Below are 13,736 nucleotides of genomic sequence, written 5' to 3'. Positions count from 1 at the left end.
TTAGCTGCTGCCTTCTGGGTTTTTTCTCTTTAATGTGGTTTATTCTTGAGAGATTCCTCATGTATGAGCATCTTGGATTGTTTCCTACAAAACAGCAGATCTCCTAAATAAAAGGAATGGGTAGGGCAAAAGTGAAGTTTATTTCAAACATGGCTTTAGAGGAGCTGATTTTGCTGCCATGTGGAGGCAAATATTTGGCCATGGAGGAAGAACATCTTAAAATGAGGTATGCTCCATGAGTGAGCAGATCAGTCCTTCCTAGAGGCCTGTAGTAATTCAGTTTTGGGATGATGTGAGCTGTGATTCCACCGAGGCTGCTGCTTTTGTTTGTTTGCTTTTGCAGCGAACGTGCTGCAGCTGAGATCACCTTTTCCACAGCTCAGATGCACCTTCCAGAAAGCCAGGGTCCAGACGAGCATTTTGATATTTGTGTCCTGTGATCAAGGGCAGGGCTCTGGGACAAAAACTGGAGCACAGCATATGTTCAGACCAGGAGTGCACACAGCACTGGTCCTTTTTGACCCACCATGTGACCCTTTTAGGGACTCCATTGTTTTTCAGCTACTGGATGCTATGACACAAATTTCTGTGTGTCTAGTGTTGCTTCCCATGACCAAAAGCCCTGCAAAAGGGGAGCCATTTGGGACAACTCCTGCACAAGTTTCCCCCCACCCCTCCCCAGCTCCTGTGACAGCAACCTGTGTCTTCACACTATTTCTTGGCCTCGGCTCCCTCATAGTCAGATGATCCACTAAGTGAACATAAGAAGGCATTTTCTGAGCCAAGGGTTTTCCCCCGGCAGGTTGCAGAAAGGCCCGTCTGCCTCTCTTGGGGCTGGTGTTGCCTCCATCCAGCCTCCACAGCTGCGTACAGCTTTTGCTCTGACCACACTGACGCTGCTGACAGGGGAGGAAACCTGGCTCTAGGTAGAGATGTGCAGAAAAAAAGCTGCATTACACGTAAGTCCTAAAACTTGTCTGACTGGACAAGGGCTCCAAGGCACAAAGAGGGATTGCTGCTCCCAGGGGTGGTGGGACCTCAGTCAAGGTGCAGCCTGTTTCCTTCCTGGAACAGCGATGGGAGTATGGCTCAGCTGGAGGCAGTGGGGCCAACACACCATCCGAGTGGCCACACCGGGCATGCAGCGGGTGAGTTAAGGACATACTTTCAGCCTTAATTCTGAGTTTCCTAGGTTTTGTCAGTTTAAGCCAGATTCCTAATGTTATTTTAATGCAGTTGTTTTGTGTGTGAATAATATGCTTTCTATGCCAAACCACAAGCCCTGGAACTAATATCTCATAAAAATGCCTAGAGTCCAAAGCTAATAGCTGTAATTCAGCTGATTGAGTGATGCCTAAAAAGTTACGGATTAACGCTATTCCCCAAGGGGAAGTAAAATTAAACTCGCCTTCTGAGGGGCTGGGTGCTATTTTGCACAGCGCTTTAGCCTGGGCTGAGGGATGCAGCTTGCTGCAGACCCTGGCCACCCCACGGCAGGGCTCAGTGCCCTGTGGGCAAAGGTTGGGGGTGGGGGCGTGGGGGTGAGGGATTTTCATCATTTTTTCCTCTAAAAATGCTCCCACCCTTCCAGCAACACCGCACCCAGTGCTGTGTCACTACAGCTCATCCTTGCACAGCCCTGATGCTGTGGGCAGTGGCTCAGACGCCAAAAAGGGGTGGGGGGCCAGTCCCTCACTCCCAGGCTGGTGGTGGCGGATGAGTGGCAGCTGAGGTGACATCAGGAGCTGTGCCTGCCAGGCACACTGGGCAGGAGCTGGTGCTGGACCCAGCAAGGGGGCAGGTGCCCCTTCCCCTCCCAAAGGGTTTGGATGAGGCAAGAGTGACTTGCAGTGAGAGACATGGAGGGGCAAAGCTGTCCCTTCACGCTCTTTCCAGGCGAGGAAGTCATGCCACAGGATGTCAGTGCAGCCTGTGAGAACGCCATGCCTCCCGAAAGTAAAGACTGTCTCCTCCCAAAAGCACACAGGAAGATCTCTTTCCCAGAATATCTTATTTAGGAAACTTGCATCACAGCAGCAAAGCAGAATGCTTATTTGGGAAAAGAAAATGAGATGTGGCCCCAAGTCAGCGCTTGCCTGTAGGCTCCGTAGCAGAAAGTTTGAGGAGGCACCAGAGGCAGCTGCTGGCTCGCAGTACCAAAGGCAGAGCTGGGTGGGCTGGAGGCCCAGCTGGTGTTTGCTGCCTGTGCCGTGTGCTCCAGAACTGGCTGTGGAGCTGTAAGGTATCAGGGATTTTCCTGTAACAACACAAAGGGATCAGCTAGATTAGCTTCTGCTGAGGTGAGAAGGAAATGTGTCATGTTGACTGTTTATTTTGCTCTAATTGGATTCAGACCCTCTTTCTGAATGAATCTTGGTTTACTCCAGCTCCTGTGGTTTTTCATGGCTGTGAATGCAGAGGAGCTGTTCCAGGGATGGGCAAGTGATTCTCGGCTTCAGTGGGGAAAGCAAAGGGATCACACTGTGGTCACTAGAGGCAGGCAGCCTACAAACAGCACGGCTGTTTCAGGAAGCTCTCATGGTGACATCCCAGATGAGGCTTTGTGGTCATGGACAGCTTCTGGCAGCACGAGGTAAAAGCTGCTCTTTGAGCGGGGAATTTTAAGCTTTTCAGTCTTTCAGACATGACACCTACAGCTGCTCTGGGCAAGCTGCTGCAGCACAACACTCTAACTTGGGGGCATGGCAATCCTGCCCGTAAGAAAGCAGCACATGCCAGTCCCCTTCAACAGAGAAAGCTGCACTGTCAGCAAATCTTCTGCACTTCATCATCCTTCTCTAGCTGGTGTGGAACTCTGTAGGAAAATTATCTTGGTCTGCTGTTTTTCTTGGCCTGCTCACTCAGAACATGGAAAGTACCTGCAGCAGGAGTGGCTTCTCAAGTTTGTCCCTTAAATCTCTGGAAACAAAATGAGATCAGATGGAAAAGAAAGAAAAGAAAGTGCAATTTAAGAATTCTAGGTCTGGGTAGCTGCAAGCTGCTAATCGACCTCTCTGTGTTAATCTCTCTAAACCAGCAAATACTTTTCCTTTCTGTAACCCTTGCACTATGGAAACTTTTTGACATCTCTGTACTGGCCAATGAGATTTGAATCCCTGCCTCTGAGTCACATGGGTATCAAAATCCTCAGACCAGCTGGACTAAGTAATGCTCCCTTGATGAGCACAGCAGAAACAAGACATAAAATAAATCATTAAGTCATTGACATTTTTGGGCGATCTAAATTATGCCTGCATATGCATTACAGAGTCAAGGCTGGATTTTGAAATTCTTCCACTTACTTCTTCTTACAGGTGCAAATGCATGCTATATCAAGAAGACACGTTTCTCTGGAGAGTATCTGCTCCTGCAGTTTCCAAAGATGTCCTGTATTTGCAAGTGTCTCTTCTTGGACATGAACCTGTGATTTGTCTGAGAGTTTAGTTGTCTTATTGGAATTGGACATTAAAGTTATCTTTTATTGTTCTTTTGGTCATATTTCTTTCTGTGACCGATTATTGTATTTTCTGTTGGCTTTGTTATTCTTTAATTGATCACTGAAGGATCAAATCCAGATGCTGAGTACATTCTCTGCTTGAGGTGGGTATTGGAGTACTTTGGTATACAGATTGTCATCGTTTTCAATGGCACCTTTGCCTTGATCATTTGCTCTTGCAGAACTCATTTGTTTTAGTACTTTTAGAGCCCATGGGAGGTGCTAAATAAATACTTCAAACTATAAAAAAAGTTACTGGCCAACTGTGAGGTGTCCAGTAAAATTAAGTAAAATACCCAGCATCATACAGGTAAGCAGAGCAACTGTTTTTTTCTTCCTATGTTGTCCTGGTTAATTTACAGCACATCAGATCAAGACTTTACATTCTGCCTACCTGCAGAGTTTCCTACAGCAGTATCCACCCTGGTCAAAAAAAAAAAAAAAAAAAAAAAAAAAAAGTCCAAGATAAAACCAGTATGATCAACTAATTTGAAGGATTTTTTTTTTTTTAATAGCAGTCTGTTTCTGCTTATCTTCAGTTTTGGAGTGCCTGAGCCATCTTAAAAAATTTAGTCTGAATCAGACATGTAGAATTTCCTAGTGAGGAATATTCCAATCTACAAAATGAAAATTAGGTTAAAGGAAAATAGATGAAAACAGAGACTGCTACCTGAAAATATGATACAACATGGACACTGGGAGACACTGGAGTACAGGAGTCCCTGCATTTACTGAAGTTTGCCACCTCTACAACAAAGCTGCTTTGCTTCCACAAAGCAGTGCTATACACGTTTTTAGGGAAATAAGCAGAACAGAGCATTATTTCTAAGGGAAATCACAGGTGCAATAGGAGAGCTGTCGGTTAAGGCATCCCTTTCCCATCACAGCACCCACACAGCACAGTGGGAATGGCTCGATAGCAGAAGCAAGGACAGGCTGGGCTTTAAGGGTCACCCACTGAAAAAACTGGTAGCACCAACAGACTGCCAGTCCTTCTCTTGCTGTCCTGCCAGGGGGAAGCATTAGTGAGAACAGGCTACTCCTCTTCAGACTGAAAGTAAAGATAAATGAATTAATCCAGAAAATTATAAAAACAGCAAGATGACTTTTGGAAATGCAGAAAGACCCATCCGTCTGTTGCCCTCTTAGCAAGATGAAAATTGAAGGATGCTGTGTAAGCTGAGGGAAAACCCCAACACTCTCCAGCAAAAAATTCAGCCAAATCTCTGCCCTCAGCAGCTTCCAAATCACATAAACATCAGGATTATTGTAGGGCTGGGGCACAGGGCCTTAAGAGGCCAGGGCAGAAAACAATGTTGTCTCCCTGCAAGAGAAGCTATAAATAGTATTTAGCATCTTCAAGCAGGCAAGTTCATAAGTGAGCCTGCCTGTGAACTGGCTTCTTTGCAACTTAGTATTCAGGAGAGAGAAGAATTGCCATAGCAACATTCCCATCTTCTGACATGTATCATGCAGATCATGTAGTCAAGGCAGCACAGCACCCTCTCACACATGTGCTCTGTGAACTTTTGTGTTCCTGACAATATTAAAGAGAGAACTGTGTCTCATGATTGACACACTTGCCTGTGTGTCTTTATGATTCCTTAAAAAATATATGGAAATGCTTCCCTTCCCCCATCCTCCTCCTTTGAACTGTTTTCTCTTTTCCATCCCACTGAAATGATGAGAACAGCTCCTGCCCCAGATCTGTAGATATATGTTCCTGACAGTAGTCCTACGCTATGCAAATGTGTAAACTGCAAAATGTAGAGGGCTTTAAAAAATTAAGTATATCCAGCAGAATCTAAATTCTGAATGCTGAAAGGGACTAGAAATCTTTCAGTACCTGCATAATTAATGCTCTATTAAGCAAATCCTTACATCTCTTTTCTTCTGGGGTTTTTATTTATTTATTTTTTGCTTTGAGTTAGCCTGAAATTTCCAGACACACACATCAACCATTCCTATGGCACATGCCTGTATATATGTCACCCTGTGTGGGAGCTGAGTTCACAAACAGAGCAGAATACTTGTTTGCAGCCAGGGTCTGGCTAACTCCTGGGATGGCTTTGGCTGTTTGGACTTCCCACTGTAGGAAAAGGACTACACATCACACAGGGCTGAGCTGTGGGCCAGTACAAACAGGATGCTGCACCACTGTGCAGTGCCACCCATGTCTGTAACCCTGACAGCAGTGGCAGCCAGGTACTTGACTAGTGCTCTTGGTTTAATTGTATGATAGGTCCATCCAGTGGGCCTCTTTCTAAGCTTACTGCCTAGTCTGTATTGTGGCTCCTTTCAAAAACTCTGTAATGCTAGAAAGAGTTGGAATATAATTATACCACTGTATTTATGTGTGTCTCTAACTACAGCTATCCTACCAGTGGTTCTGACATTAAAAGTTCCACAATATACTGTCACATGCCTGCATACTTTCCCCTCAGACCTGGGATTTTACATACTGCGTTGTCCTTGGCAAGATGCCCATTGCACCATTTCTGCATGTAGGTTGGCCTCAGTAAAACCATTCTCCAAGGAATGGGCTCAAAATCCTGCATAACTCTAAGGCCGTGGCAGAAAGAGACCAAAACCCATTTTGACTGAGTGCTCTCCCTGGACTGTAGGTACCTAGCTGTGGGCTACACCTGAGCAAGGTAATTTTTCTAACCATATTGCTTTATCCTCTCTTGCCTGCCTTCTTACACAACTCCCCAGAGCTGCCTAATAAGCATTCACTGCAAAATATTCCCGTTGGATGGCAAAAGCTCCCATTGTTTGTGCCAAGGGGGCTCCTTTGTACAACTGTCTGCTGGAGGTAGGTAACCTTTGGATGGTAACAGCTTCCTCTACCTTTCCCCCACCCACATTCCTGTCCTTTCCACCACTCTTCCCCAATGTTTAGGGTTACTGTACAAAGCTTGGTACCTTACATGGTACCAAAGGAAGCAGGACTTCATCACGCCCCAGGCAGGGGGAATGTAATTATGTTGTGGTCAGTTTTCCTTAGTGGTTCAGCTAGGATTACATCTCCAATGAGCCATCTCCTGAGCTTCAATCATGTTTGAAAGCCCTCCCTGCCTTGGTGTACTCCACACCTGCCCATTCCAAGATATGAAGATTTGAGAAATTCCCTCTTCATAACTTGTTCCATGGTAACTCCTGGCCAGAATACTCATGTTGAGGTCCTCCATTAACGTAATTTTGCTGCCTCACTAAGTATTGTGTGACTAACTGCCTCTTCCTACTCTATGACTAATAGCACTCCTGTTAAGCCACTCCATTCTCTAAAGAATGTTTTTTCAGCTTAATACCAGTCACAGAAGAGGGGTGACCTCCCTCTCTTTTATCCCATTACATTTGTCAGGTGTAAACTTCAGATGCAAACTGAGAACCATTATTATATAAGAACAACTTACTGTATTGTACATAGTAAATAAGATAAGACAAACATATAGACAGCTAGCCAGGCACTGTTCTGCCTGCAGAAATGCAGGAACTGCAGAGTCCTGCAGCCACAGACTGTCACTGTTGCTGAAGGCAGGATGGCCAGCAGCTGACCAGCCTTATTCCCAGGAGAAAAGCAAGAGAACAAGGGGCTGTCAGTTTGCAATTATGGTGGCATTACTACCCCTGTCAAGAATGATGCCTTCTACACTGCCTGATTTCTTCCTATGCTAAGTAAGTAACTGCCATTTAACATCCGACTGTCATAATTTGATCCTGCAGAAGATCCTGTGTGTATATATATGCGTATATATATGTGTCCACGTGTGTGTTTAACTTCTATCTACACAGTACACATACAGAGGGGCCTATCTGCATAATACAAAGCAAAGAGAAATTCAGTTCTAGAACTGACTGCACTATAGCAATCTCTACATTTAGAATGCACACCGCAGAGATACTTCTCCAGCCTAATGGTAGATGCTTATTTTTTAATACATAAGCTATATATAAAATGCTGAATTTGAACACCATAGCTTGTTATGACATTAATAACACGAAAAAGATGCTATTTCATTTCTGTCTCATTTTACACAACTCTAAGGAACAGCAGCTACCTTCTCCAGTGGGCCACAAAGTCTGTGGCCTACCTTTCAAATTTCTGTACTGGCATTTATTGTGATGAGGTTCAAATCCCTTTACAGCTGTGGTCTGAAGAACAAAGGAGCACTTAAGGGAATAAGACTACAACTTGCTCTTCTGGGTTACATTAAAACCCATTGATTTCCATCTGTTACTTGAACAAAACAGAGTGCATTTTTGATAAAAATAAAATTGCTCATTTTGGAGAATATACACGAAATATATTTCACGTTTGTGGTCTGCAAATTGGGCAGTTCTGTCCTTCCTAGTTACTTAAATAATACAAGCAAGAGGAAGTAGCTATGCTCAAAATGCGTATTTTCACTCTAAGCCCAAACCCCTGTGATTACATCATTAGAAGCACTACACAAAATGCCCCACCTGCCAGTTCTCTTGCCCCCTCATTCAGCAAAGCCCCTGCAATCAAAAGCACAGGTGCGTGTGCTGTGAGCTCAGGATGTGCCCAAGAACTTTTCTAAACAATCTCAACAGCTACATCCTTTTACTTTCCAGTTCAGTTTCAGTAAAACTCTTTGTTCTTTGTTTGTTCTTGCTTTAAAAAGTGGAGAGAGATATCATTGCTACTGTAGAGAACTGACCAGCCAAACCTCCAGTTGTTCTTTTCTTCCCTGTGGCTTTGGCAGTAGTCAAACTCCCAGGTTTCTGTCCTCCTGAACAACACCTGTGACCCCAGTTTAACCAGCTGGTCACAGCAGCAGGTGAAGCTCTGAACCACAGGAGCAGAGCAGCTGGGGTACCTCCTCTACTAGGATGCACCGGTCTTTGATCAGGAGCTTTCTTATGCTGCTGCAGACAGGAGACACCTGTCGCCAGCGTTTGACCCTACTTACATGACAACAGAGCGCATTAAAAGATAGAGGGGACCTCATCTACACCTCTTCTATTGCTCGCTTCTTTACTCCCAGGGCAGGAACACCAAACCTTGGTGATGCTGGCTCAGGCTGATGGTCTCTTCAGGACTATACATCAGCACACGTTTTAGATTAATCTTTTCAGTGTTCAGTCTAATGGTATCTGAGTCTTCAAAGGCTACTGAAGTGCGAATCAGAGCAGACTGACCAATCCTTATAGAAAATAAAAGGCAAAGAATAAATTGTTGTTAGCATTTGAAGTAGTCTTTGAAAAGCAAATTCAATAGGAAAAATTAACTGAGAAGTACCTGAGTTACACACTGCCACTACAAAATGCCCCCTGCAGCCTGCAGAACGGTGAGGCATTTGTCAGTCTACTCAGTGTCCAAGTGGCTTTGACATGCACTGGGGGTGATTTTGCTAGTATTACTCCCATGGGCAGAGAAGCAAAGACTAGGGAAAATTAGGGAAAATATTTGTCATTTTCCTTTAAAGTAAGGCAATGGTTGCTACACAAAGACAGCAAATTACAGTTTTACCCCACACAAGCCAAATCACAGATTGAAGTAATTTAATGTTGAAATTGTGGCACAAGTTTGCAAATTATGGCAAAGCCTTTGTAACAGAGTGGTATGGGAACTATGAATGCATGTTTTGGGGCAGGTACATGCAGGCAGAAAGTAAGAATGAGCTTTCTAAAGCCAAATAGGGTAAATAGTCACAATGAAATTCATGACAACATGGTGGCTACACTTTCTAACCAACCCTTTTTTCTAACCCCCTATTTTGTGTTCTAATACTAAAAAAAGAGATTACTAAGTTTGAAAAGTTGGGTATTGAAGAGTGAGGTAATTGCATTTAGGCCGTCTGCTCAACCTTAATTTGGCCCCTTGTGAGTATGAATAATGATATTGCCTTTAATTAGATGATCACACAATATTTTTTCCTGTGCCTCATTCGTAGCACTTGATGGATGGTGCTCACTGAATGATGAAACTGTATTTTGTTTTTTCCTTGTGGTTCAAGGTGTGGCAGCATTCCTTATTTACTGCACATTGTGCTCCTCTCTGACAACAAAACTAATGATTCCTTTGCAGAGTTTTAGTTTTCTATGTGGTTTATAATTTCAGCTACAAAATAACAAACACTACTAATGTTATTGCACTCCTCAAGGGAAAAGCTAGAGTTTTTTTCACTTAGTTCATCCATCTAGAACCTATTCTCATTGCTCAGGTTGTCATCAAAGCTTGGCTTCCCTCACAGTTTTATTTGCATCAGTTCTGGGGAAGTATTGACAATACATGGGAAGCAAAGTGGCTTCCCCATTCTGGTCTGTGTCTTGGGTAGTCAAGGCATGGAGAGGATTAACAGACCAGGGATGGCAGGGAAAATCCTATTCAGCCACAACTTTAACTATTCCCGAAGTTGATAAACACTCTGGAGAATTACCTGTGCATGACAGGGAAATGCAGGCTTATTATTTTTCCTAAAATTTGGACAAAGACAAATAGATATTCCACATAAATTCAGAAATGCTGCAAACATAAATGTTGTCCTCAGACTGAGTTGCACAGCAAAACTACAGAAAAGTTTCCTAGACTTTTTTTTTTTCATAAACTTTCACTTGGAAATAAATTACTTTTTCTGACAAAAAGCTTTCCACCAAAAAAATAGCTCCCCCAAGAGAAATACCTTTCAGGGACAATTTCAGCCAAGATGGTTGAAATTTGGCAAGTTTACAAGTGACTTTTATTTTAGTCATCATTCATCCATCATCTTTCTTAAGAATGATGGATTGTGTAATCCTAAAGGGATTGAACACAGGCTAGAAGAGTGCTCTCTGGGTACACAGGCCCCCAAGTTATTTATATCATGGTTCATACATCAGAGGCTGGATTTAATGCTCTAAAATGTTTTTGACTTTAAGTACGATGATTCAAAGCTCACAGGAGGTGGAGAACTTTTTGAGATGTGAGAAGACAAATTGAGTTCAAACCTTCTTGGAATACTATAAATTTTCTTAAACCAAATGGAACCCACCACGTTTTGTGTCACATATATTGCCTTTGGCTAACATTGCCAACCTCAGGGGCTTAACTGAGATCTAAGCTTGGTGTCTATTTTTTTCAGGTGCTGAATATTCACAAATTCACAGATATGAGGGATGACAACTTTAAGCATGCCTATGCTATACCGCTGAAAGGGAGCCTTCTTTCATGTGGACACCTACCTATGGATTCATCTATGCAATCTTGATCTCTGACAGTTCTGTTCTCTTTATATTCTTACTACATTTCCTATATTGCATATAATTACATGGTATTAGAAGAAAAACCTATCTTGAGCAGGGTACAAAACTTGCCAAAAAGGAGGAACCTTTCCATCAATGTCAGTTTTTGAGATCTCAGACATTCAGTACTCAGTGGTGCCATATATACAGCAGACATGATCAGAGTGTGCTCTAGCAGAATGGGTACAGCTGTGTGGCATTTTGTCACTTCTTATTTTTAACACATTCTTCTCATCAGAATGAATTCTGGAATTCTGTGAAGGAAACAATACCCATGAAATAAAATTTAAAAAAAAAATGTCCTAGACTTAATAGTAGAGTATAGGTTATGCAAATTCTTCATATGACAAAAAGTCAACAGGATTTGTGCTTCAGGCTTCCCACCCTAAGCCACAGTTGCTGCTGTTGGAAAGTACAGCCAGATCCCCCAGAACATTCATTGTCCACCACTACTTTCATGTGTTACCACAGCTTTCAGAAGCAGTGACTTTAAACAGTTCCTAGCTCACTGAACACGACTGAATCCATGCCTTTCCTTCCTGAGTTTTAAAAGCCTGTTGCAAATAACATCGTGCGCATCTAATGGGGAATTCAGGAACAGCTGAACATAATATCCTTAATGCAAGGCCACATGGCTATGGCCATTTGCTTCCAAATTCTACTGGTTTTGTGTGTCCTGTCCTCTCCCTCTGTAGGATCATTAGAGGAGCTCCTTCTTTATCTGGGCACTTATTTCCATGAAATTTCTAGTAATTTGCTTAGCTTTGAAATCTTTGTAACTCTTGATTAGCAAGTTAAAAAGAATCTAGCAGATGGACAAAGACAAGATCATTACTGAGTCTTATTTTTGAAGGAAACAAACCAAAAAGCACATTGTTGAACTTGTGCTGTTTCGTATGATAGTGTGTACATAAATATGTTTAAAAAGTACTGTGGAGGCATGTAATGAGTTGCACGAGATCAGTTTTCCGCAGAATTATTTCAGAGCAAAAATATTGCTAAATCGTATTAAAACTCTGCAGAAATCCTGTTACTAAAAACAACACATTAACACTATACATACTCAAAGTGCCCTGCATGTGTTAAAAAAATGACTAAATACACTAATGAAAAAATATGTGATATAAATACCAATATTTGGATCCTAAAGCTACTTTTTAATAAATATTCTCTTGCCAAAAATTATTCTGTTCACTTTATTTTAGTTCTAGACAATTTATTTCTGCCTACTAAGAGTTACTTCTTGAATGTCTAATAATTAAACAGAATCATGTTAAACTTAAACAATCGCAAGTATTTTGCAATTGAATTCCTTATACAAACAGGCATATGCTTAACTTCAAACATTTGCTTATGTGCCTTCCTGAAGTAAGACTTAAATGCTCTCTCTTGTACAACACAAACAGCCCAGCCCCCCCATTGAGAACTTACAACTTGAAAATGCAGGATTTGTTATTTTACTATGAAAATATGAAAAAATATCCTCACGTAGAAATGGTATCATCTACAGTTGACACTGGAAAACCTGAAAATTTATCATTCAAATGCCATCAATCCATTAAAAATGTCAAGAATCAGCATGAAAAAACAGAAGTGCAAGGATAATTTAATCTTTATTTAGGTCTTAAGATCTTAACACTGCAAGTAAGATTTCACTGGACTAGTAAAATTATTAAAATAACGAATTTAAGGCAGCTTTTACATAGTGTTACATTAATATTTCAGTCAGACTGAACTCTTCTTTAGATACATTCATGCAATTAACTTCTATGCTGTAATTTGAAATATATGGGATTGCTTTGTTTCCCTGTATTAGACCTATCTGGTTAAGCTTTTCTCAAACAGTACAGAGAATGGACTCATTGTTTTTCTTGGCAGAAGTAAAAAGATCTAATGACTTAATGGTTAAATGACTTATTTGATTCAAGAAATGCATGTTGAAAATGCCTTGGAGATAAAAATGAAGGATTTGATATATGTCTTATATGTGTATGTCACATGCAAGCATGGAGAAATTGAAGGTTGAAACATTAATATTATTCTTAGCTAAAATAATTTCCCCCCCCATAGAAAATCCAAAAATATCCTTGCACTGAGAAGTGGGCCCATGAAACTTCCTCCTTTCCAAAAGATTCCTCTCCAGGCCAAGCTCTGTTGGAGATGATAAATCTTCCATGCAGCCATAAACAATCTTCTGTATTGCCTTTTATTGTTCACTCCAATTTTGGCTTTTCTTTTCCTTCTTCAATACCTGAAAACATACGGAGAGCAGCTTTTACAAATCTCTCAATGAATACAACTGAAGGGTTTGCTTAGAGGTTCCTCTAATGCATTAATCTTTCTTTTCCCTTTATCAATGTTGTTTCTCCTGAACTTGCTCACATGTGTTACCTCACCTGCTGTGAAGGAAAAGAGCAGCTGCACACCTGATGGCAGTGGTTGTCCAGTAACAAACTGCACAATCCTCCCTCCCTCACTCCCATTTTCAGATCAGCCTGACCCCCTGTGGCACACCCAGCCTTTGATGGCTGCAGGGGTCTGGGAACACTTAGTTCCCTCACCTGCTCTGCTTACCTGCTAGCAAACTAGATGTTACTATAGCTGAAAAGTTTCTTTTGTTTGAAAGAAAATTTTAATAACCATGTTTCAGAATTCAGTGATTGGAAGCACCTGTCCATTTCAACATTGGATTTTGAAGTATTTGCAGGTACAGCTCCCTTTTTCAAAAGTACAAGAATGAAGAAACAACTACTACTGAGAGGGTGCCTCTCTCTTCTTGTAGTGGCCATTTCTTTCAGTAATATCAGGAGGCCTGAGTTGAGTGTAGGGCTCCTTAAAGAACTTATTCTAGCTGCAGGACTTGTCTCTTTTCTATGCTGAGCAAAGCCTGGGCCGGGCAGCAGACTGTTTTTTCTGGCAATGGAAACATTCAGCTATTTCATATGCCTGTTCCTGGACAATGAATTACTACTGGTATCTGACAAAAGTATTG

At 42.0% G+C, this 13,736-nt stretch overlaps 1 protein-coding gene across 4 annotated transcripts in view; it reads right to left on the bottom strand.

The window, feature by feature from the left end:
• Nucleotides 1-12,338: 12,338 nt before the first annotated feature.
• AIG1 (androgen induced 1) overlaps nucleotides 12,339-13,736 on the bottom strand; it is a 122,959-nt gene continuing 121,561 nt past the window's right edge. For all 4 annotated transcript variants that reach the window (XM_053973055.1, XM_053973056.1, XM_053973058.1 and 1 more), the window contains one exon: nucleotides 12,339-12,995. In XM_053973055.1, coding sequence (XP_053829030.1) covers nucleotides 12,958-12,995 — 38 coding nt within the window. In that variant the 3' untranslated portion in view covers nucleotides 12,339-12,957. The remainder of the gene's footprint in view (nucleotides 12,996-13,736) is intronic.

Source organism: Vidua macroura, chromosome 3 (assembly GCF_024509145.1).
Source record: "Vidua macroura isolate BioBank_ID:100142 chromosome 3, ASM2450914v1, whole genome shotgun sequence".
Taxonomy (NCBI): Eukaryota; Metazoa; Chordata; class Aves; order Passeriformes; family Viduidae; genus Vidua; species Vidua macroura.
The sequence above is the reverse complement of the archived record's forward strand: the minus strand, read 5'-3'. Positions and strand labels throughout refer to the sequence as shown.